General features: G+C 51.1%; 4 protein-coding genes across 11 annotated transcripts; 2 read left to right on the top strand and 2 right to left on the bottom strand.

Annotated features, from left to right (window-relative positions):
* Positions 1-227: 227 nt before the first annotated feature.
* On the top strand, positions 228-4,786 carry FCER1G (Fc epsilon receptor Ig). Its single transcript, XM_003937985.4, has 5 exons — positions 228-659; positions 3,174-3,265; positions 3,444-3,479; positions 3,902-3,922; positions 4,068-4,786. The coding sequence occupies exons 1-5, from the start codon at positions 611-613 to the stop codon at positions 4,128-4,130; spliced, it is 261 nt and encodes an 86-aa protein (XP_003938034.1). The 5' UTR covers positions 228-610; the 3' UTR covers positions 4,131-4,786.
* A 1,791-nt stretch (positions 4,787-6,577) lies between these two features.
* Positions 6,578-7,958, bottom strand: APOA2 (apolipoprotein A2). Of its 2 annotated transcripts, none has more exons than XM_003937986.3 (4): positions 7,873-7,958; positions 7,628-7,703; positions 7,204-7,336; positions 6,578-6,808 (listed from the first exon to the last, which is right to left on the bottom strand). In XM_003937986.3, exons 2-4 carry the CDS (start codon positions 7,677-7,679, stop codon positions 6,691-6,693), a joined length of 303 nt encoding a protein of 100 aa, XP_003938035.1. In that variant the 5' UTR covers positions 7,680-7,703; positions 7,873-7,958; the 3' UTR covers positions 6,578-6,690. The 2 variants fall into 2 exon arrangements, with proteins under 2 accessions (XP_003938035.1, XP_074246183.1); XM_074390082.1 differs by having other exon boundaries at positions 7,797-7,888.
* A 2,187-nt stretch (positions 7,959-10,145) lies between these two features.
* On the top strand, positions 10,146-15,476 carry TOMM40L (translocase of outer mitochondrial membrane 40 like). 3 transcript variants are annotated; one of them, XM_010348583.3, is made up of 10 exons: positions 10,146-10,709; positions 11,027-11,176; positions 11,460-11,527; positions 11,831-11,923; positions 12,193-12,294; positions 12,761-12,866; positions 13,063-13,185; positions 13,301-13,377; positions 13,567-13,669; positions 13,804-15,476. In XM_010348583.3, exons 2-10 carry the CDS (start codon positions 11,062-11,064, stop codon positions 13,941-13,943), a joined length of 927 nt encoding a protein of 308 aa, XP_010346885.3. In that variant the 5' UTR covers positions 10,146-10,709; positions 11,027-11,061; the 3' UTR covers positions 13,944-15,476. The 3 variants fall into 3 exon arrangements, with proteins under 3 accessions (XP_010346885.3, XP_003938032.3, XP_074245643.1); XM_003937983.4 differs by having other exon boundaries at positions 10,147-10,709; positions 10,928-11,176; XM_074389542.1 differs by having other exon boundaries at positions 10,147-10,782; positions 10,928-11,176.
* Positions 14,646-23,082, bottom strand: NR1I3 (nuclear receptor subfamily 1 group I member 3). Of its 5 annotated transcripts, none has more exons than XM_039459795.2 (9): positions 22,872-23,082; positions 21,406-21,545; positions 20,482-20,612; positions 17,775-17,944; positions 17,413-17,552; positions 16,089-16,234; positions 15,891-16,007; positions 15,591-15,711; positions 14,646-14,775 (listed from the first exon to the last, which is right to left on the bottom strand). In XM_039459795.2, exons 2-9 carry the CDS (start codon positions 21,510-21,512, stop codon positions 14,646-14,648), a joined length of 1,062 nt encoding a protein of 353 aa, XP_039315729.1. In that variant the 5' UTR covers positions 21,513-21,545; positions 22,872-23,082. The 5 variants fall into 5 exon arrangements, with proteins under 5 accessions (XP_039315729.1, XP_039315731.1, XP_039315730.1 ...); XM_039459797.2 differs by having other exon boundaries at positions 15,591-15,696; XM_039459796.2 differs by having other exon boundaries at positions 16,092-16,234.
* Positions 23,083-24,152: the final 1,070 nt, after the last annotated feature.

Raw genomic sequence — 24,152 nt, 5'->3', positions numbered from 1 at the left:
TCTTTCTCAGTATCTCAGTGTCCTTCACCTTGACTGTAAACCTGAGAGTGCTCATTAGCCCGCCATTCCTGTTAGAGTCAGTTGATCTTTGCAATTTTTCCTGCTCGTCTCCACCCCCTTCTCTGACTCTTGTCCTTTCCACTTCTCCATTCCCCGTTTCCTCTTTCCCGTCAGTTCCCCTCCTGCTCAGACCTTCTCAGTGCTCACATAAATTGGTAAGCCATTCAAATCAAGACTTGGGGCAAGGTTCCCGTAGGGAGGGAAAGGGCTATAATGGGATCTGAGGGAATGTCGATGCATAGTTTAGCATAGATAAATTTCTGAACCAGGCGGAGTGGAAAATGGCAGATATAGACAGCCTTTCCCGAGCGTGAGAGTCTCCTCATTCTCTGGGTTAGGAATTGGTCATTAAAGGGCTGAGGCTTAAGAGCCCAGATCTCCCAGTTCCCTTAGTTGGCCCTTCCGGAGCCGCCCGGTCTCTTGTGCAGGAAAGGGAAGGGGCCAAAGTGTGGGGGAAGGCGTGGCAGGAAGGAGGGTACTCTGTGGTCAGGGAACTGCTCGCTGAGCACAGCTGCACGGTGCTGTCAGAGTGGCCGATCCCCAGCCCAAGATGATTCCAGCAGTGGTCTTGCTCTTACTCCTTTTGGTTGAACAAGCAGGTAAGACGGTTCGTGCGGGATACTGCAAGCTGGCTCCAGGGTGGAAATCCAGAGCATGGGTCTGAGGGCTGAGTCAAACACGCATGAAGGAAGTCTTGACAGTGGGCAGGTGGGCATAGGGAGACCCTGAGGCTGGTTCTATCTATCCCAGACTCATAGTTCCCTTTCTTGTTGCCGCCTTACCTCATCCCAGACTTCTTTGTTCTTGTATTAATATTTTTATTTTGGAAACAGTCTCGCTGTGTCACCCAGGCTGGAGTGCAGTGCCGTGATCTCAGCTCACTGCAACCTCTACCTCCTGGGTTCAAGCAATTCTCCTGCCTCAGACTCCAGAGTAGCTGGGATACAGGCGCCAGCCACCATGCCCCGCTAAGTCTGGTATTTTTAGTAGAAATGGCTTTTCACCATGTTGACCAGGCTCGTCTCGAACTTCTGATTCAAATGATCCACCCCCCTCGACCTCTCAAAGTCCTGGGATTACAGGTGTGGGCCACTGTGCCCAGCTATTATTATTATTTTAAAAACACAGGTCTTGCTACGTTGGCCACATTGGTCTTGAACTCCTGGCCTCGAGCAGTCCTCCCACTTTGGCCTCCGAAAGTGCTACTGTTCCTGGCTGACTTTTTTCATGGTTGATAGAAAGTGGCAGGGGAAGGGTCTGGTTGTATGGCATGAAGAAGTGGTCTGGTGAAAAGCTTCATTCCCCGTGATCAGCATTTCCCATGGGGTGCCTTTGGTCTTGTCTGCTGTGAGCTGATCTCTAGCTGGTTTAATATACAAAGCACCCTGGGTGCCTGTAATACCAGCTATTCAGGAGGCTGAGGCCGAAGAATCATTTGAACCCAGGAAATGGAGGTTGCAGTGAGCCAAGATCGTGCCATGGCACTCTAGCTTGGGTGACTGAACGAGACTCGGTCTCAAAAAATATGTGTCTATATATCTGTATACAGATACAGATATATACAGAACCCTTTAGGAAGGTAAGGATCTGTCCTTGTTCTTGGGAGTGAGGCAAGGATACAGCTGAGACAAACAGACGTGATTGCTGTTTCTGTGGATCATTGCCAATGCACCATTCTGTCAGCAGTTGATATGAGGGTGGGCAGCATGAGATGCCCAGTTCCAGGGACCTGAGCGTCAGCTGAGAAACAGAGGCAGAAATAGGAAAGTCTCTGCAGCTTGAAGGCTCCAGTCACTCTATGTAAGAATTCTCACTTCTCGTTCACTCTGGGTTGTCTGCTGGATTGGTGTGTGTGTGTGTGTGTGTTGGTGGCAGCTGGGTGTCAGGGAGGAGGAGGTCAGTAAACTTCTGGGAAACGGGGGAAATTGAAAGAAAATGACTGGGGAGGAATTCCAGCAGCCTATCTGAGAAGGTGGGAGTGAGTATTAAGTTAGCCCCTGGTCTGCTGCCTTGGGATGAAGAAGGAAGAGGGTTGCTGAGGCACAAAGGCAAGCATGGGCTTTGGAGGCAGAAAACCTGCGTTTGAGTTCCAGCTCTGTCACTTAACTCTGGCTCTGAGTGAGTTACTTAGCTTTTCCGAGCCTTGGTTTCGTCATCCATAAAATGGTAATGATGATGTTTCCCTCATAGGGCAGTTTTAAGATTTGTGCAATATCGTGCGTGTGAAAGAGTGTTGCAGAAGAAAGAGTTCTTGGCCGATGTCAGCATTTGACCGACATTGGTCACATGTACCCTACTGGTCCTCTGATAGGGGGTGAGAGCAGTCTCTGGAATCCAGACTTGATTTGATTTTTTAAATTGCACAAACTTCCCCTCTCAGAGGCCCAGAGAGTGAGTAATAGGGCAGAGTAGCAGGAGCTGGAATCCATATAGCTTGTGATCATTCCCCGAGCCTTGTGTGCAGGGCCAAAGCTAGCTATAAGGCCTGGGAAAAACACACGCTTTTTTTTTTTTTTTTTTTTTTTAACATATTTAAATATCTTGTGGTGGGACACAAAGCAATAAGGCTGAGGCTAGGGGATGACTCGTAATAGAGTAATTGCCTTCTCTCCCTTCCGCAGCTCACATCCTTCCTGTCCAGCCCTCAGCCACAGGTCACAGGACTTAGTAGAGACACTTCTGTGGTTTCTTCGCTGAAATTTGCCACTGCCCCTCCCTGCCACTGCCCCTCTCAGATGAGATTTTAGTTTCAGTCCAGTGGACTCAGATGGGTCCCTTGAGGTGGATAAAGTGCTCAATGGTGCCTGAAGAACCCACAGTGCTAAAAAGTAAAGGTTGAAAGGTTGGGGGCTGAGGGGGAAGTCCTCAATTATTAGCAGATGTTAAGTCCCATCTCAGCAGAACCCTCATGCTTCCTATCCTAGCCCTGCCCTACGATAGAGGAGAAGAGGGAAAGGTAAGAGCAGGGGGAGTCCAGAGAGAAATAAAATGTCTTCCCTTAGAGGGATCCCCTCCAGGCCCTATCCTACCTCCCAGAACCCCTTCCCTTCTCCCCTCTGAGCACCAGATCCTCCCTGATGCCCCTGACCCCATGGGCACCTTTATCCCCTCAGCGGCCCTGGGAGAGCCTCAGCTCTGCTACATCCTGGATGCCATCCTGTTTCTGTATGGAATTGTCCTCACCCTCCTCTACTGCCGACTGAAGGTAGTGCGTGAGGAGGGGGCGGGCGGTGCGGTCAGCACTGGAAGAGGAAGTGGGAAAGTGGGAGGGGGCAGCGGCAAGGATTCAAAGAGAGGGGACAGAAGGGGAGCCCCACAAAGTTTGGAGGGAAGGGGATGGGCCACTAACTTCCCCTTTACTGATAACCTTTCCCCCATTCCAGATCCAGGTGCGAAAGGCAGCGGTAACCAGCTATGAGGTATGGACCCTCCCACACCTGGTGTCAACAACTTTTCAGACCCTCAGCCCTTCTGGGGCTCTAGCCTGGGGGAGCATGCCTCTCAGGTGCTGATCTGCATAAACCTCAGAGGCCTCCCTCCCACCTTACCTAGCCAAGCCGTGAGTGAAATGTTTGGCAGGTGACAGGGAAGAATCAAGCACAGAGTGACGAGGGATATGTGAGAGACTTGGGTGTGGTACCTCGGGTGTATGTGTGTGCCTACAGCCATGTGGGCAAATGTGTATCCGTGGCCCAGAGCATCCATGTGAGTGCCCTCTAGCCCAAGTCGGCTGGCTGCCCGCCCCCCGCCCCCACACACACCATGCTTCCCTGAGTGGGGAAGATGCTGAGGGGCCCTGGATGTGTGGGTTTCTAATGCTTTGCTTCTTTTGTCTCTGCAGAAATCAGATGGTGTTTACACGGTAAGTGTCCCTGCCTCCCCATCCGGAGAAGTCAGCACGAGAGGGTGGGATTTTGAGCAACTTTTGGAAGGGGCGGGGCCTGTGGAAGTGGGCGGGGCCTCTGGTGGGCTCCAGCGCCTGATCATCTTTTGACTCCCACCTCCAGGGCCTGAGCACCAGAAACCAGGAGACTTACGAGACTCTGAAGCATGAGAAACCACCACAGTAGCTTTAGAACGCATGCGGTCATATTCTTTGGCTTCTTCTTCCAGCCCTCATGGTTGGCATCACATATACCTGCATGCCATTAACACCAGCTGGCCCTACCCCTACCCCTATAATAATCCTGTGCCCCCAAATTAATATACACCAGTGGTTCCTCCTCCCTGTTTTGTTTGTTTGTTTTTGAGATGGAGTTTCGCTCTTGTTGCCTGGGCTGGAGTGCAGTGGCTCCACCTTGGCTCACCGCAACCTCTGCCTCCTGGGTTCGAGCGATTCTCCTGCCTTGCCTCCCGAGTAGCTTGGATTACAGGCATGTGCCACCAAGCCCGGCTAATTTTTTTTTTTCTTTCTTTCTTTCTTTTTTTTTTTTTTTTGTATATCTAGTAGAGACAGGGTTTCTCCATGTTGGTCAGGCTGGTCTTGAATTCCTGACCTCAAGTGATCCGCCCGCTTCGGCCTCCTCTGAAGTGCTGGGATTACAGGCATGAGCCACCACAACGGCAATCCTTCTCATTTGTTAAAGACATACTCAGATGCTATTCACAGATGTTTATATTCTAGTCTCACTCTCTTGTCCCACCCTTCTTCTCTTCCCCATCCCCAACTCCAGCTAAAATATAGGGAGGGAGAATCCCCAATAAAGCTGCCACAGACTGGACTCCATTCATTCATTTATCATATATTTATTCAGTCTCTACTAAGCACTAGATACAGTTTTTCAATTCCAGAACTCACAGTCGAACGGACTTCAGGGCTGTTTTACTCAATGGAGGGATGAACACTGACTGGGCTGGTGGGGAGATAAAACCTTTGACCTCTAGGTGCTCTGAGGACAGAGCTGGAGCAGGGCATAGTGTGTTGGGAGTCTAGGCATATTTGGAAACATAAGAAATGACTTCTGTAGCAGCACAGCCTTCTGTATTTGACAATTGAACCAAGGTTGGGTTGCAGGGGAGCCTGGCTTTCCCAAGTTAGCCACCAATCCATACAGTACCAGTCCAGTATGTGCATATGGGAATAAGCATAGCTGAAAAGCCAAATATGCAGAACAGATGGCGTGACTAGGGCTGTGTGAAGCTCCTAATAGAAGGGTTTAAAGGAATAGTGAATTTTCAGGGCATCTGGGGCAAGAGGGACCTTAGAGAGCTGGATGGGTTAATGGTAGGTAAGGCAAAGAAAAATGAGTTGGGTCCAGATGGGGGGTTGTCTCCTTCCAGTGCACGGGTGGTGGTCAAGGCCCTGTCAGTGCCTGTCCTGTTTCTAGAGCTAGCAGGAATAGTTGCCTGGAAGAATTTAAAGCTCAGGAGATGCTGCCAGTCCTACTGGTGACCCACAGTCTTTTCAGAATGGGTCTAGAGACTCCAAGCTTATCCGTGCCACGCCCTCAACCCCCACAGTGCTGCACACCACTTCACACTGCATAGCGACTTACACTTTTCAAAGCATTTTCCAGCTCATCGTACCATTTGATCTGCTAATTAACCCTGTGAGCAAATTCAGGCTCTTTGAAGTGAATTAACCTGTCCAAAGTCACCTTCCAAGGAACCAGCTGAGATCTCCTTTGTCCCTGCACATTTTGCCACATGAGAAAAAGTGGATATTGGGAAAGAGAAGGGGTAGTGAGTATCATGAATGGTGAGGGTCTTCTTTTTTTTGTTTTGTTTTGTTTTTTTTTTTTGGTTCTTTATTTTGGTGAGGGTCTTAAAGGCCAGATGAAGGAGGTTGATCAGCAACTGGAAGGAATTGGAACCATCTCCAGTGTCTGGGGGAGAAGGTGATTTCAGATGAGATACGAGAAATGAGCCAGGGTAGGGAAGTAACTCTTTTGGTTTTTTTAGAGATGGAGTCTCACTCTGTCACCAGGCTGGAGTACAGAGTACAGTGGCATGATCTTGGCTCACTGCAACCTCTGCCTCCCAGATTAGGTGATTCTCCTGACTCAGCCTCCTGAGCACTTGGGACTACAGATGTGTGCCATCATGTCCAGCTAATTTTTTTTGGTATTTTTAGTAGAGATGAGGGTTTCACTATGTTGGCCAGGCTGGTCTGGAACTCCTGACCTCAAGTGATCCATCTGCCTCAGCCTCCCAAAATGTTGGGATTACAGGTGTGAGCCACTGCACCTGGCCAGAGTACCTTCATTTTCTATGACCCAGAAATCAAGACATGCAGTTTGTGAATCCTTCCTTCCTCTCCTACTTCCGTGTGCATCGCAAAGGCTCTTTGGTGTTCTCCTGCAGAGCTATGCCCAGCCTGTAGGAGACTCTCTGTGTTTGGAGAAGAATCATGGCATCTTCATCCCGTCATTTCCAGCAGCTGTGTCTTCAATACTTTCTTCACCCCTCCACACCCAAACTTCTCTCCTTCTAGAAGAAGATTTTTCCTTTTTCCTTCCTCTTCTCCTCCCCTACTCCCCTACTTTTTCCAGTCTCCCAAACATACCAGACTCACAGCTAGATTCCTTCAGCATTTATTGTAGCAAAGCGTGGGTAGGGAGATGAGCTCTAGGCCTGGCCAGTGAGTGTGCTAGAGGCCAGGTGGGGTTAGAAGACAATGGTCTGGACACTTCACTTGGCGGCAGGCGGTGCTTTGAGTTCCACGAAATAGTTCAAGAAGTTAACCAGATCCGTTCCAGCTTTCATGACCAGGGGTGTCAGATGCTCCTTTGACTTTTCAAAATAAGCCCTGGATGGGGGGCCGGGGATTAGAGTTTAATTTGAGGGACCCTAGGCACTGGCAGGGACCTTGGTGGTGGTGGGAGGTCAGAGCAGGCTGACTCAGGTCCCCAAACTCTAGTGTCTGGTCCATCGCATGGCAAAGCCCCTAGGTAGGAGTAGAGGCAAGACCTTAGCTGGGTAGAGGAACAGACTTTAGGGACTGAAGTTCGAGACTCAGCTCTTGCCATTCCTCTATCTAAGAGACATGTGGGATCTGTGGGTGAGGAAGAAATTTTTCTCTCTAATTTAAGCCTCATCTGCCCTAATCCCCACCCCTTAGTTCAGTCTTCTGAGGGACCTCTCATCTTCCCTTCCTTCTCTCCGCAGTTCCACCGCCCTTGAACTCCTTTCCCTGAGACTTACTTGGCCTGGGCCTGAAGCTCTGAGCTCTTGACCTTCTCCATCAGGTCCTTGCCATAGTCAGACACGGTCTGGAAGTACTGAGACACCAGGCTTTCCATACTCGGCTCCTCTGCCTGTCTTCGAACCAAAGCTCCTGCACACACACGCACACACACACACACACACACACTTCTTTTCAGCTGGGTCCACAGCAATGAGTCCTGGCCTCCTGCCATACCTCTGCCAGTACCCACCCCAGCTCTCCGCTCCCTCCCCAAAATGGTATCCAGCCAGATCTTTGGATGGCTTTCTGGGCTTTAGCGAGGGAATGATCTTTCTTTTGAGCCCTCTGGTTGCCAGACCTGGACATGAGAGCACAGGCAGACAGACAGCTATCACCGCCCGCAGCTTCTCCCTTCTGACCCCCTCTCCATATCACACCCACCTTCAAGGCTGCAGATGGTGAGGAGCAGCACAGTTGCTGTGAGCAGCTTCATGTTGGTAACAGTGGCGAAGGCGGCCTAGGAACAGGGTGGTGGGGGTTGGGGGGACACTGAAGCCAAATGGGCTTCGGCTCCTCCCCAGGGATCTCCCTACCTGCTGCCCATTCCAACCTGGCTCTCTCCCTCTCCACAGCCGAAACCCAGGCCTCTTTGGATGCTGTCCACACCTCTTGCCTCCCCGTCTTACCCAGTCAGCGTCTCTGTCTTTGGCGCCTGTGACAGCCCTGGCTGGAGAGGTAGGGGCTATATACTACCTGTCTGTTTACCCACCCCCTGTCAGGTGACAGGAACTATTGATGGGCCCAGTGGGACAGGGACCATTTGGGGATAAACAAGTTGGAGACATGGGGGAGGAGAAGACAAGCACACGGGAGACTGACTCATGGTGATGGGGTGACATGCAGGGGTACAGCCCTTAGTGAAGACTAAGGGGGTACACTTCAGTATATTTGAGGTTCATTCTTTTGCGATCTGAGGTAACTTGGATTTGAATGCAGCAGGAAGCAGGGTTTGAAGTTATTTCTCCGGAAAGCCTGACTTAGCAACCCCTCAGCTCGTGGTATCTTTATTTCATTATGGGTAGATCTCATCTCCCAACTTTATCCCGCTTTACCGCAACTTGGCAGAGTGATACTGGGGAGCAGAAGAAAGGAGAGAGGAATTGAAATCAGAGACAGGACTGAGGGCTATGGGGGTTAGGGGAATGAAGGTCAGGGTTAGAGGGCAAGTGTAAATGATTTTGTTCCTTTTTGAGTTAATGTGTAATGAGACAGGGGGAGAAAACAAGAGCCCAGCATGACTTGGATGCTGATCAGTGAGCCTACCCTTCCCCCTTAAAACAAATTCAGAAAACAGCTTCTGCCCATCCCCTCCCAGTGGAGGGCTCTGGCAGGAAAAGAGGTGAATAAGAGGCTGCTGCCAGGATAAAGGTTGAAGGTGCCAGGTCATTTGATTACCTTATCAATTCTAGGCAATAATCAGCCAATACTGAGTCAGCAGGGGCAATAGCCCTGGCCCTCGTCCCGCTCCTGCTGGGGGTGGAGGAGGGAGAAAGGTACATTCCCAGGTTTAAAGCATTTGGGTAAAATCAGTTAAATAGATGTCAGAAGTATTTTTATTTGTATCTTTCACTCTTTTGTCCCCCAAGCTTACTCCCTGAGGATGTGGAACATTCCTGAGAGGTAACGGTGGAGGTACGGAGCTAATGAGGGAGGTAGTGACCAGAGACCGAGAAATCTTTGTTTTTTAACTTTTGTTTTAGGTTCAGAAGTATATGTGCAGGTTTGTTACATACGTAAACTTGTGTCATGGGGGTCTGTCGTACGGATTATTTCATCACCCAGGTACCAAGCCTAATACTCAGTTATTTTTCCTGATCCTTTCCCTTCTCCCACCCTTCACCCTCCAAGACCAAAAAATCTTACTCCATCTTCAATTATTCCCCTGTGGAGATCGTAGTGCTTGCGGTCAGCCCATTGCCTTCTCCCTGGTCCTGGGATGGGGTGCATTTGGGGGCCAAGCCCCATGTTCCTAGATTTTATTTGCCAACTGTGCCTGGGGACTCAGGGAAGGAAGAGTTAAATACAGAGAACAGCTGTTTCAGCTAGTACTTCCGCTAGAACTCACGCCTCTGAGCCAAACTCTCACACCAGTTTCCATTTTACCAAGGGGGGCAGGAGTGGGGACTTCTAGAAATGTAGACCTCCGGAAGAGAAGGGTGGGTCCCTGTCCTAGGGAGTGCTGTGCTTAATGACTAGTACTCATTTGGAGGTGTGCTGTGGGGGGCTGTGATGATTCCCCAAGGGCTCATTGGGGAGAGGGGAGAGATGGAAATAAACCAGGGTTCGCAGGGCGCGGTGGCTCACGCCTGTAATCCCAGCACTTTGGGAGGCCGAGGTGAGTGGATCACGAGGTCAAGAGATCGAGACTATCCTGGTCAACATGGTGAAACCCCGTCTCTACTAAAAATACAAAAAATTAGCTGGGCATGGTGGTGCGTGCCTGTAATCCCAGCTACTCAGGAGGCTGAGGCAGGAGAATTGCCCGAACCCAGGAGGCGGAGGTTGCGGTGAGCCGAGATCGCGCCATTGCACTCCAGCCTGGGTAACAAGAGCGAAACTCCGTCTCAAAAAAAAAAAAAAAAAGAAAAGGGGGCCGGGCGCGGTGGCTCAAGCCTGTAATCCCAGCACTTTGGGAGGCCGAGGCGGGTGGATCACGAGGTCAAGAGATCGAGACCATCCTGGTCAACATGGTGAAACCCCGTCTCTACTAAAAAAAAAAAATACAAAAAATTAGCTGGGCATGGTGGCGCGTGCCTGTAATCCCAGCTACTCAGGAGGCTGAGGCAGGAGAATTGCCTGAACCCAGGAGGCGGAGGTTGCGGTGAGCCGAGATCGCGCCATTGCACTCCAGCCTGGGTAACAAGAGTGAAACTCTGTCTCAAAAAAAAAAAAAAAAAAAAAGAAAAGAAAGAAACCAGGGTTCTAAAGAAGTCTTCATAATCGTTCTCTCCGTCACCCTTCACACAATGCCAGTCTACAGGCTGCAGTTTCACTTTTCTCATGAGTGAAACTACACGGGTGGAAGGAGCTTCAGTGGCCCAAGCTACAAGATGCTCCCTCTAGTGTCTTGCATGCTCCTAAGTTTTTTCCCCCGACCTTGGAGAGGCCTAGTGATCTAAGGCCATCCACTTAAGTCTAAGGGGCCACCAATCAAGTCCCGCCCGCCTCTGCAGCGCCACAGTTGAAGCTCTTGGGCCGGCAGACCCGCCACTCATTTGCTTCCTCCCTTCGCGTTGGCCCCGGGTAGACTGAGAGGCTTCTTTTTTCCCCCACTGATTGGGCGGGACCCAATCGGGGTGGGTTGGGTCTTTGACGGCTTTCTTTGCCAGATTCAAAGATGGCGCTTATGGCCACGCTAAGAATGCAGCGTGAAGCTGCAGTTCTGCCATCACTCAAGATGGCCGCCCCCATCAAGATGACCGGGGTGTGCCGGGGGAAAGGGGCAGCATGATGGTCTGAGATGGTAAGGGATACTGCACCATTGCGGGCCTGGTCTTGGGGACTGGGAATGAAGAGTAGAGAGACTAGGGAGCAAGGTGAGGTCTGCGGTGGGGGCTAGGATTAAAGAAAGGGAGAGGGGCCAGGGGTGACAGGTGGGGGTGAGAGATCAAAGATGGGGGGGTAGTGTGCCCGGGGTTGTCTCCCCATGAGTGCTTTCTTCCCCTACTCTTCCTGTTCCAGGTCTAGCGTCGGACCATGTGGAAGTTTCTGGGACTGGGGAGCTGGATAATGGGGGTGGGGCCTGTTGGGGGGTAAGGGGGCAATAGCGTCCTTTCACAGGCTAACCCCGGCCCTTCCCCGCCCTCTGGACTAAAATGGGGAACACATTGGGCTTGGCACCAATGGGGACTTTGCCCCGCCGGAGCCCCCGCCGAGAGGAACCTCTGCCTAACCCTGGGAGCTTCGATGAGTTGCACCGGCTGTGCAAAGGTGAGAACTTGGCATTTGGGTGTCTCAAGATGAAGGGGCAGAGAAGTGGAGGGTCTTGAATGCTGGAGGTCCGGCGATGGGAGCAGGAAAGGGGAAATCACAGCTGGAGCATGCAGAGTCAGAGAGGATCAGGTGCCCAAATGAAGTGGAGCATTTCATTGCAGGACTTGAAAGGAGGTTAATTCCTCCAAAGTGCTCCCTATGGGATTGAAAGGGGAGACTACGTTTTGGGGTAGGGGTTCCTTGTCTGTGCTTATTCCTTCCCTTCCCCTACCCCCTTCAGATGTATTCCCAGCACAGATGGAGGGCGTGAAGCTCGTTGTCAACAAGGTTCTGAGCAGCCATTTCCAGGTGCTCCCACTTCTCTGGCCCCTCCTTACTATTCCTCCTTTCCTGTCCCTGGATCCTCTTCTCCTTTCCTTTGTACTCCAGCCCTAGCCAGCCTATGTGGGACAAATGAGGGAGGATGTGGGAATCTCTTTACCTCCCTTGCCTGTGGGACTTGTTGCTTTTAATCCAACGATCCTGTGTATGTTGGAATATTTGGGATTCTTGAGAGGCCCTCTGGATGGGGAGAAGAGATGAAGGGTGGGATGCGGGATTGAAGTGGGGCAGGAATGTGCCACTCTTCTCCACTGACTCCTCTTTCCTCAGGTGGCTCACACTATACACATGAGCGCCCTGGGCTTGCCGGGATATCACCTCCATGCGGCCTATGCAGGGGATTGGCAGCTCAGTCCCACGGAGGTGAGGGCTCCACACAACCTGGATCATCTCCCTAAAAGCCAGTCTGGGACCCAGTTCTGGAGGAGGACGAATTGTGGGTGTTATGAGGAGGAATGGGATGTCTCTTCAAAGTGGGAGAGGGGAGAGAAACATTTTCTGTGAAGCGCCCCGAGTGTGTCTCTGTGACTCCACCAGGGGGCGCTGTGTACTGTTCATGAAGTCCTATATTTGGGTTGAGGCGGAGCGGTGCCACCCGGCTCAGCCTTACTACTGTGTACCCACTTCCACAGGTGTTCCCCACTGTAGTAGGGGACATGGACAGCAGTGGCAGCCTGAACGCCCAGGTCTTGCTCCTCTTGGCAGAGCGGCTCCGAGCTAAGGCTGTCTTCCAGGTGACCAGTTCCTGCCTCCATCCCGAGGCACTTCCTCTTTTTCCTCCACGGGTTTCCTGCTCTGAGGGCTTAGAAGGAGGAGCAGGGTCAATAATGATGATGAAGAGGGAGAGAGGCCGGCTCCGTGGCTCACGCCTGTAATCCCAGCACTTTCCGAGACTGATGTGGGTGGATCACCTGAGGTCAGGAGTTCAAGACCAGCCTGACCGACATGGTGAAACCCCATCTCTACTAAAAATACAAAAATTAGCCGGGTGTGGTGGTGCACCCCTGTAATCTTAGCTACTCGGGAGGCTGAGGCAGGAGAACCTCCTGAACCCGGGAGGCGGAGGTTGCAGTAAGCCGAGATCACACCACTGCACTCCAGGCTGGGGAACAAGAGTGAAATTCCATCTCCATCTCGGGAAAAAAAAAAAAAAAAACAAAAAGAGGGAGGGAGATTTTACTTCTTGCTCTTGCCACCCAGACGCAGCAGGCCAAGTTCCTGACATGGCAGTTTGATGGCGAGTATCGGGGAGATGACTACACAGCCACTCTGACCCTGGGAAATCCTGACCTGATTGGAGAGTCAGGTGAGGAATGGGACAGGGTGCTTTTTATCTTGGCTGCCCATTTTGCTAATGTTGACTATGTCTCTTCATCTTCTGTACAGTTCGGAGTCTAGTAAAGGAACTTCTTGGGCAGGCTGGGGTGGGGCTTATGGGGGTGAGGGAGCAGACCTGGATGTTGTCTCTACGGCTGACTCCATGTCTCCCCATTCCCCCACAGTGATCATGGTGGCTCACTTCCTGCAGAGCCTCACTCATCGGCTGGTGCTGGGCGGAGAGCTCGTTTATCACCGGCGGCCAGGCGAAGAGGGGGCCATCTTGACATTGGCTGGGAAGTACTCGGGTATGGGGTTAAGTATAGTAGTGGCCAGGAGAGGCAATTCTGGACTTTTCTGGGGTTCGTGACCCATGTCATACTATAGTAACACACCTTCCCCTCTGCACTTTGGATTTTACAGCTGTACACTGGGTAGCTACATTGAATGTGGGATCAGGCGGGGCCCATGCAAGTTACTACCACAAGGCAAATGAACAGGTGAGACCTCTGACCTCATTCCCCTCCTCCTCAGCAAGTCAGTCGTGAACTTCTGTCCATCTGGACCTCTACCGCCCTGCTGACCTAGTCTTCTCCCTAACTTGCCGTGTATATATTTCCATGCATGCTTTCATTCTGCTGATCCCCCATCAGGACCCTTCTGCTCTCATCCTTGCCCATGGTTCTCAGGTTCAGGTTGGAGTGGAGTTTGAGGCAAACACAAGGCTACAAGACACAACCTTCTCCTTTGGTTACCACCTGACTCTACCCCAGGCCAACATGGTGTTTAGAGGTGAGGGTTCTTGGGAGACATGTGGCTATGCTGAGGGATGGAGGATGCAGAGGGAGGGAGCTGACCTTACTTCTGGTGACTATTTCCTCCAATCCCTGTTAAATAACCTAGTTGGTAATTCTCTCCCCCAACAGGCTTGGTGGATAGTAACTGGTGTGTAGGTGCTGTGCTGGAGAAGAAGATGCCCCCTCTGCCTGTCACCCTAGCCCTTGGAGCCTTTCTCAATCACTGGCGCAACAGATTCCATTGTGGCTTCAGCATCACTGTGGGCTGAGGTTGTCCCGGAGTCAGCCCCCACAGCAGCTGGAACCTCTGAGTCAGGTGCCCTAGGGCCAGAGACTAGGCCCCTCTCCAGAGCCTGCCTTGCTGGGTGACCTCTAGGACCCAGGAGCAGAGTGGGGGACAGGACCATGCCCTCCTCAGAACTGGAGCTACCACAGGGGCAGCTGATGAGGTGGAAGTTTGGGGATCCCCCCTCTGCTACCAGCCCCAGTATCACCTTCCCCATGCTCTTGTGGCTCTGGACTAAGGGGGAAGGATTAAGGGGTATGTCTGGCTGAATTCCCTCTGGTGCCCCCTGCCCCCAGACTTCCGGATTCCTTTCCCTGTGGTTAATCCTGCATGGGATTAGCTGACCAACCTGTTTTCCATCCCAGAGCCTCCCAAGGCTGGGGAAGTAGGGCTGAAGGGCTAGATCTTTGGTCTCAGAAAGTGGGGCCCATCCATTCCCAGAAGGAGCTTCTTTACCTCTTAGCCCCGAGGCTTCCTCCTTCCTGTCTTCTGTGCTTCCAGAGAACAACTTTGTTCCCATGGTCACCCCCAGTATCCCCATGACTGCATGAGAGGCAGTTACTGCTTTAGTCTTTCATTGCAACCACTGGGCTCTCTTTGAACATGGTCCAATCTTTTGTCCCAGCATTTACCCTCTCCAGAGTGTCCAGGGTGCCAGGAACTGGGGAAGGCAGTGAGCCTGGCCTCAGCTGCAGATCTCCTGGAGCAGCGGCATCATGGCAGACAGCCCCTGGATGCGCTGGATTTGGTACCCATAGGCCTCATTAATGCTCCGGAGCTCAGCCAACAGGCCCAGCAGCTTTGCATACAGAAACCTGTGGAGGAAGTAGGGGGGTTGCCAGGAAAACAGGAGCGAAATAAGGCACCTGGGAGTCTTGTCTTGACGCCCTGATCCCCTGAACTGTTCCTCAGTGAAGTCAGGTCTGACGTTAGAGAAAATCGTGCTCTGGTATGACAGATTATCAGAAGCTCCAAAGGTCCTCCAGGAGGCCTCAGTCTGACACTGTCTTCTCTCACCAAGCTCAGTTATTCTGACCCCAGAGCTCTGAGGGCTGAGTGTGAAGAAAGCTCCAGATTTGGCCAGAACGCCAACTGTTCTGGGCCTGGCCCTCTAGAGCAGGTTCTAGAAGGTGGATATGTTCTGTGGTATAAAGTGTCCCCTTTCTGGCCAAACTGACTCTTGGAGGAACGAGCAAAACAGAAGCGGTTTATACCTCCGAGCCTGGATAAATCACAGACTGTGAACCTGGAACTGGCTTTGGCCGTGAAACTGTGAATGACCATAACTTCAAGGGAAGTGAAAAATCGAAGGAATGAGCCCAATGGTGAGGAGAGGAAAGGCCAAGGGCAGGGAGTGAACAAGACTTAAAAGTCTGGTTAGTCTGGAGAAGTTGGACTGGTGAGGTGATGGATGTCATCAATCTCAGGAATGCTATTACCCAGAGCCTCTGAGCTACTACTTTGCATCTGTACTGAATAATAATAATTAAAACAATCTGGAAAAAGTGAGATGAAACAGCAGTATTTTCCCTAAGGAAAGGACAGTGAAAGACATTCCTCCCAAGTTCAATGTTTCGCCAACCCCTTCCTCCCCTGGTCTGGCCTCCAAGCCCTCAGTGTCCCACCGTACCGATCCCGGGGCCTTCGCTGCTGGCCCTTGATGTAGCTTTGCAGAGTCAGTGCCATCTCCTCTTGCAGCTGATCAATCTCGTCTCTCTGGGTAACTCCAGGTCGGTCTGTAAGACAGGGAACTGGGAAGGACACAGTGGGCGGCAGGGGTGGGCCTGCATAGTGCCCCGGGGACCCAGGCTGGGATAGACCTTGTCTGCAGGTTTGATGACTAGAAGGCCTGAGGTGGATGGACTCAAGGAGCTGAGTGTTTGGGCAGAGGTGGAGCAGCAAAAGGTTCTGGGCTTTGGGAGATGCTCACCAGGAGAGAAGAGGGCCATGGCGGCCAAGAGCACATACTCGGGCTCCTGGAGCTGCAGTTTTCGTAGTGTCCCGTGGAAGTGAAAGAGCAACTCCAAAAACTCGACCTGGAACCCCACTGCGGGAGACACTAGGATTAGGAGCCTCTAGGTCACCCGACCGCATACTGTACCTCCCGACTGCTCTAGCACCATCTCACCACGGGCTCCGTCTTCAATTGTGTAGCGAAGAGGCCCGCAGAGGAAGTTTTGTGTTTGGAGACAGAAAGTAGTATTGAGTGCGATGTGACATATTTCCACAGCTGCTCCCTTGAGAAGGGAGATCTGGTCTTCAATGGGCAGGGACCTGTGGAAAGCAGGAAACAAGGGCACTTTTGAACTTTTTTTTGTTTGTTTGTTTGAGACAGAGTCTCACTTTGTTGCCCAGCCTGGCGTACAATGGTGTGATCTCCGCTCACCGCAACCTCCGCCTCCCAGGTTCAAGCCATTCTCCTGCCTCAGCCTCCTGAATAGCTGGGATTACAGGTGTGCGCCACCACGCCCGGCTAATTTTTTGTATTTTTGGTAGAGATGGGATTTCACCATGTTGGCCAGGCTGGTCTCAAACTCCTGACCTCAAGTGATCCACCTGCTGTGGTCTCCCAAAGTGCTGGGATTACAGGCATGAGCCACTGTGCTTGGCCCACTTTTTAATGTTTTGTTTGTTTGTTTGTTTGTTTTTTGAGACAGAGTTTCGCTCTTGTTACCCAGGCTGGAGTGCAATGGCACGATCTCGGCTCACCGCAACCTCCGCCTCCTGGGTTCAGGCAACTCTCCTGCCTCAGCCTCCTGAATAGCTGGGATTACAGGCACACGCCACCATGCCCAGCTAGTTTTTTGTATTTTTAGTAGAGATGGGGTTTCACCATGTTGACCAGGATGGTCTCGGTCTGTTGACCTCGTGATCCACCCACCTCAGGCTCCCAAAGTGCTGGGATTACAGGCATGAGCCACTGTGCCTGGCCTATTATTATTTTTAGTTTTAATTTTTTTGAGACAGGATCTCACTCTGTCGCCTAGGCTGGAGTGCAACGGTACCATCTTGGCTCACTGTAGCTTCAAACTCCTGGGCTGAAATGACCTTCCTACTTCAGCCTCCTCAGTAGCTAGGACACAGGTGCACACCATCATGCCCAGCTAATTTTTGTATTTCTTTTGTAGAGATGGGGTTTTGTCATGTTGCTGAGGGTGGTCTCAAACTCCTGGACTCAAGTGATCTGCTGTCCTCCGCCTCCCAAAGTGCTGGGATTACCAGCCTGAGCCACTGCAAGGCACCTCAAGGGCACTTTAGATGTGAACCTGTGCTTCAGAAAGGGAGAAGAACTCCCAGTTCTGATTGGCCCACTTAAAAACAAAGCTGGGAATTCAAGACCTAATGCTTGGAAAGGCTGAGGCATGTGTTAATTTGTTGTCAGTGACTTTTTGGGGTGGGCGTACAACTTGCTAAAATGCTTGCCTCCTGAAAGATGAGGGGAGGTTACTCACCGGAAGAGGGGCAGGTCCTTGGTAAACTTGATGACTTGCTGTACCATGAAAGTGTTGACGTCTGCGAAGTGTGTGAGCAGAGGCAGCACAGGGGCCAGGGTGGGCAAGGGCTGGTGATGGATGAACAGATGAGCTGGAGGCTGCAATGATCAGAACATTAGCTAGAGGCCCCGGCCCTAGGGCCCTCCTTTAGGCCTTGCCAGCCTTATCTTGGAAGAGTTCCTTGCTGAGAAGCCTGCCGAGGCTGGGGTTCTGGAGATCTGTCCTCTGTGTTGGTGCGTGGCACACACCCCTCTCCCTCAGACCAGCCTTATTGGGTGCCCTTTTGGTTGTATTCCAACCCCAAACCTGTCGGTGCTCACCCTAAACTGCACAAACTGTTCAAACATGGTGCCCACGTGGCGTGTGTGGGCCCCCAAGAGTGTCCGGATCAGCTCTTCTTGCTCCTTACTCAGTTGCATAGGTGTTTGCTGTGCCCGCCGCTGGGCCTGCTTTGCTCGCCGCAGTGCCAGGGCTTCTGCCGACAGTATCACTGTGCCAGGCAAGAGATCATGACAAAGCTGTTGAGACTAGCAGAACACCTGTCTCTGCCGGTCCCTGATCTGGGGCCCCTCAACCACCCTGCACAATGAAGGATGGGGGGAAATGGGAATTTCTGAGACTTTCTTGGGCTTGGCTAAAGTCCTAGAGGCTCTGGGAGGCAGGGGGTTCCTGCATACTTTCACCCGCCTGTGAAGAACTGCAGCAGAAAATTGTACCATGGGAGAGAAGGGAAGGGTGATGAGGAAAGCAGGAAAGGTGTAAGGAAAAGTGCGAGGGCTTCTGGGGAAACGATGGGGGTGGGGTTCTTGATACCTAGAGCATCACCTTATGTGATGTTTGCAAATAGTCCCTCAAAAAAAATCAAATAATCATTTCAAAGAAACGCTTATTTCATTTTTGTTTGTTTATTTAATTTTTATATTTTTAGAGACAGGATTTTGCCATGTTGGTCAGGCTGGTCTCAAACTCCTGACCTTAGGTGATCCACCCACCTCGGCCTCCCAAAGTGTTGGGATTAAAGGCGTGAGCCACTGTGTCTGGCCTCTTATTTGATGTTTTAGCATACTTTAAAAACTTCTGAGGTTAAATCCCACTGAATGAAACAACCCCAGGTTAGGCAGGGCTGTTATTCATCATATATATATGAGAGAGAGAGAGAGAGAGAGACTGAGAGAGAGAGAGGAGAGAGAGAGAGAGAGAGAGAGAGAGAGAGAGAGAGAGACTCACTCTGTCGCCCAGGGTGGAGTGTAATGGCTTTATCTAAGCAACCTCCACCACCACTCCCTGCCCCTGAGTTAAAGCCTGCCTCAACCTCCTGAGTAGCTGGGATTATAGGCGTCCGCCACCACACCAGGCTAATTTTTTTTTTTTTTTTTGGTATTTTTAGTAGACACGAGATTTCATCATGTTGGCTAGGCTAGTCTCAAACTCCTGACCTCAGGTGATCTGCCTGTCCTAGCCTCCCAAAGTGCTGGGATTACAGGCGTGAGCCACCATGCCCAGCCTAATCATTTTTTTTTTTTTGGAGACAGCGTTTTGCTCTTGTTACCCAGGCTGGAGTGCAATGGCACGATCTCAGCTCACTGCAACCTCCGCCTCCTGGGTTCAGGCAATTCTCCTGCCTCAGCCTCCTCAGTAGCTGGGATTACAGGCACGTGCCACCATGCCCAGCTAATTTTTTTGTATTGTTAGTAGAGACGGGGTTTCACCATGTTGACCAGGATGGTCTTGATCTCTTGACCTCGTGATCCACCTGCCTCGGCCTCCCAAAGTGCTGGGATTACAGGCTTGAGCCACCACACCTGGCTCTAATCATATTTTTTAGAAATATAGTCCGGCTTAGATTCCTGTGACAGGACCAAGGTCACAGAATAAGTAACGTAGATTTAATTCAGCCCCAAATCTTTTGACTTCTATAAAAGATCATAATTAAACCAAGATCTTAAATTCAGACCAAGATCCTTTGACTTCTACAGTTTCTTTTCATTCTTCCATAGTGAGAATCGTGTGAGATGGAAAAAGCAAGAGTTTGGGAGTCAGGTAGACTTGAGTTTGGATACTGACTGTACAACTTCTTTTTCCGTCTTTTTCTAGAGAGGAGATCTCACTCTATTGACTAGGCTGGTCTCGAATTCCTGGCCTCAAGCAATCCTCTTGTCTCAGCCTTCCAAGATGCTGGGATTAGAGGCATGAGTCACCGCTCTCAGACTGCACAAGTTTTTAGTTGAACTAACTTGGGCAAATTAACTTCTGTGAGCCCCAGTTACATCATCTGTTGGGAGCAAAGAACAGTTACTTGGCACAGAGAAGGCATTAACTAATTCGATAATTGAGCACTTACTAGGTGACAGGCACTACACTCAAGACATAGAAAGAAAATAAAAAACTCACACCTGTAATCCCAGCGCATTGGAAGGCCGAGGTGGGCAGTCACCTGAGGCCAGGAGTTTGAGACCAGCGTGGCCAACATAGTGAAACCTCATCTCTACTAAAAATACAAAAAAAATTAGCTGGGCCTGGTGGTACATGCCTGTAATTCTAGCTATGCTGGAGGCTGAGGCGGAGAATCACTTGAACTCAGGAGTCGACATGGGGCCGCCGCACTCCAGCCTGGATGACAGAGGAAGACTCCATCTCAAAAGAAAAAAAAAAAAAAGAAAAAGAAAAACCTAGCCATGTGGATATCTAGGAGAAGAGTGTTTCAGGTAGAGGGAAAGGCAAGTGGAAAAGTCTTGGGGGAAGAGTGTGCTTGCTGTTTCTAAGGATGACAGTGAGGTCAGAGTGGCTAGAATTGATTGAGTCATGGGAGAATAGTATGGAGTACAGTCTGAGGTGTGGGAGAGGGAGACCATGAGATCATGTACTTCGAGATGGGGAGCCACTGGAGGTCTTGAGTGAATAGAGACATAATCCAACTAGTTTAAAAAAGATCACTGTGCCTGCTATGTAGAGAACGCACTGTGGGGAACAAGGACAAAGCAGAGAGACACAGTCAATGGATTCTTGGGATGTAGGGGGACAACTCACTGTCTTTCCTCATGCCAGCATCTAAGCACTTCTGCAACCTGCAGGCTGGGCAGTGGCGCCTCTGAGCCTTGCTGACTTCACAGCTTCCAGCAAAGGGGCAGGTGGGACCAATGCTTTTGCTGACTGTTCTCCTGTGAGACATGGAGATGTTGTCAGGGTCTGGGATGGCAGTGAACAGACAGGTGGCTAGGTGGGGGCATGAGATGAAACGGTCTAAAACCCCCCGGGAATCTGGTGAAAAGGACTGACTAATCTGAGCTGTGCCCAAACGTCCCCCAGGGGTGGATAGGGTCCAACACAGCTCAAGCATTTCCATGGCAACAAAGGATCCCTTGGGAAGGCCTAGTTGATGTAGGACTAGCTAGGTGCTTCACAGGCAGTGGGGACATAATAAGTGCTGTGTCCATCAGACAAACATTCAGCCTTCCCACTGTTATGCCACCAGTTTATACAGTGTTGTGTTTGGCAAGATGTACGGTGCCAGCCACAAGGTAGTTAGATTCTAAGATAAAGGAGGGTAGCTGGATAGTCCCGGGCACGGGCGGAGGTATAAAGGGTAACTGATAGGGAGTTTGGTTTGGAGGGTTATTTATTTATTTATTTTTTGAGATGGAGTTTCGCTCTTGTTACCCAGGCTGGAGTGCAATGGTGCGATCTCGGCTCACCGCAACCTCCGCCTCCTGGGTTCAGGCAATTCTCCTGCCTCGGCCTCCTGAGTAGCTGGGATTACAGGCACGTGCCACCATGCCCAGCTAATTTTTTGTATTTTTTAGTAGAGACGGGGTTTCACCATGTTGACCAGGATGGTCTCGATCCCTTGACCTCGTGATCCACCCGCCTCGGCCTCCCAAAGTGCTGGGATTACAGGCTTGAGCCACCATGCCCGGCCCGGAGGGTTATTTTTATTGGGGAGGAGGCTCTCACCTGAAGAAACCCTTGCAGCCCTCACAAGTCAGCGCATTAAAGTGGTAGCCTGTGGCCTGGTCCCCACATACCACACAGTTCCTCAGCTCATCTTCCCTAGTGGCCATGATGCCAGGTGTTGGGGTAGCTGTCACAGACTCCTGAATGTGGGAGGGGTCAGCAGTCAGTTCTGGGCCACCCTTGACCCTTTTCTGTCCCTTCTACAGAGTTTCTTTCCAAACCAAACCAAACCTGCCCTTGACTTGATCCCCAGTGTGTTTTTTTTCTTTGCTTTTCTTTTTTGAGACAAGTTCTCGCTCTGTCAACTAGGCTGGATCTCCACTCACTGCAACCTCTGTCTCCTGGGCTCAAGCAATTCTCCCACTTCAGCCTCCTGAGTAGCCCCACCATGCCCAGCTAATTTTTTTTTTTTTTTTGAGACGGAGTTTCGCTCTTGTTACCCAGGCTGGAGTGCAATGGCGCAATCTCGGCTCACCACAACCTCCGCCTCCTGGGTTCAGGCAATTCTCCTGCCTCAGCCTCCTGAGTAGCTGGGATTACAGGCAGGCGCCACCATGCCCAGCTAATTTTTTTGTAGTTTTAGTAGACACGGGGTTTCACCATGTTGACCAGGATGGTCTCGATCTCTTGACCTTGTGATCCACCCGCCTCGGCCTCCCAAAGTGCTGGGATTACAGGTGTGAGCCACCGCGCCCGGCCCATGTTACCCAGTTATTGTTGTTTTTTTAGATAGAGTATTACTCTGTTGCCTAGTATTGCCTAGGCTGGAGTGCATCATAGTTCGATGTAACCTCACACTCTTGGGCTCAAGGCATCCTCCGCCTCACCCTCCTGAGTAGCTGGGACTATGGTACACACCACCACACCAGGATAATTTTTTCTTTTTCTCCCTTCTTCCCGCCCTTCTTCCCACCCTTCTTCCCTCCTTCCCTCCCATCCCCTCCCCTCCCCTCTCCTTCCTCCCCTTTCTTTCCCTCGCCCCCCCCTTTTTTTCCCTGAGACTGAGTCTTGCTCTGTTGCCCAGGCTGGAGTGCAGTGGCTCAATCTCAGCTTGCTGCAACCTCCCCCTCTCAGGTTCAAGCTATTCTCATGCCTTAGCCTCCGAGTAGCTGGGATTATAGGCATCCACCACCATGCCCAGCTAATGTTTTATTTTTAGTAGAGACAGGGTTTCACCATGTTGGCCAGGCTGGTCTCGAACTCCCGACCTCAAGTGTTCTCCCACCTCGGCCTCCCAAAGTACTGGGATTACAGGCATGAGCCCTGCACCAATCCTCTTTCCTTTCTGTTTTGTAGAGATGGATCTGTTACGTTACCCAGGTTGGTCTTGAACTCCTGGGCTCAAGCAATCCTCCCACCTTGGCCTCCCAAAGTGCTGGGATTACACGCGTGAGCCACCATGCCCAGCCCCCAGCATTACCTGTACTTTATTGCTTTTAGTCTTTGGCCCCCAACAGATTTCCTACCTGCTTCTCCTAGTCAGCATGTCACCTGCAGGCCACAGAATCTGGTATGGAATGTCTCTCCCCAAACTCCCACGCGGATGCTGTTTTTCCTCTGATCTCAGGAGTTGCCTGTAATTGATTGGAGTTAGGGATTATGACCCTTAGTACCTGGAAAACAAGCGATGTCTGTTGTCTGTGGCCTACAGTTGCTCTCAGTGACTATGGGGTTAGGGCACAGACCCTGGACTCAGGGTAAAGTCCTAGGTGGGAGGTTTTCCCAGCATGACAAAGATGCTGGTAGGTGGCACATGGGGAGGGACTCTGGTGGGCGGGAACCTCGTGATTCATTGGAGGCTGCTTCTTATCAGACAAATGGAGATTTTCCCTGTTGATGAGTTTAAGGCTACATCTGCAGTCTCCTGTGTACAGAGATCCTGAACAAGCTGGGAAGAGAGAGACAGATAGACAGATAGGCAGACAGACAGAGCAAGCTTTTTCATGCACAGTATATCAGTACTAAAAGAAGAGGTGGGAGGGGCGGGGGAGTGGGGAGGTGGGAAGAGATAGCATGGGGAGAAATGACAGATACAGGCGAGGGGACGGAAGGCAGCCAACCACACTGCCAAGTGTGTACCTATGCAACAATCTTGCATGTTCATCACATGTACCCCAAAACCTAAAATGCAATAAATAAAAAAAAAAAAAGAAGAGGTGTAACAGTTGCACAAGGCTCCCAAAAGGAAAGTTTTTTTTTTTTTTTGAGATGGAGTTTTCGCTCTTGTTACCCAGGCTGGAGTGCAATGGCGCGATCTCGGCTCACTGCAACCTCTGCCTCCTGGGTTCAGGCAATTCTCCTGCCTCAGCCTCCTGAGTAGCTGGGATTACAGGCACACGCCACCATGCCCAGCTAATTTTTTGTATTTTTAGTAGACACGGGGTTTCACCATGTTGACCAGGACGGTCTCGATCCCTTGACCTTGTGATCCACCCGCCTCGGCCTCCCAAAGTGCTGGGATTACAGGCTTCAGCCACCGTGCCCGGCAGGAAAGTTTTTAAGAGACTAGAGGCTAGGCACAGTGACTCACGCCTATAATTTACCCCCCCCCCCCCCGAGATGGAGTCTTGCTTTGTCACCCAGGCTAGAATGCAGTGGCACGATCTCAGCTCACTGCAACCTCCACCTCCCGGGTTCAAGTGATTCTCCTGCCTTAGCCTCCCATGTAGCTGGGATTACAGGCGCCCACCACCTGGCTAATTTTTGTATTTTTAGTAGAGATGGGGTTTCACCACGTTGGTCAGACT

The sequence above is a fragment of the Saimiri boliviensis genome, chromosome 19 (genome assembly GCF_048565385.1).
Source record: "Saimiri boliviensis isolate mSaiBol1 chromosome 19, mSaiBol1.pri, whole genome shotgun sequence".
Taxonomy (NCBI): Eukaryota; Metazoa; Chordata; class Mammalia; order Primates; family Cebidae; genus Saimiri; species Saimiri boliviensis.
Note: the sequence above shows the minus strand (reverse complement) of the source record. Positions and strands in the feature narration are given on the sequence as shown.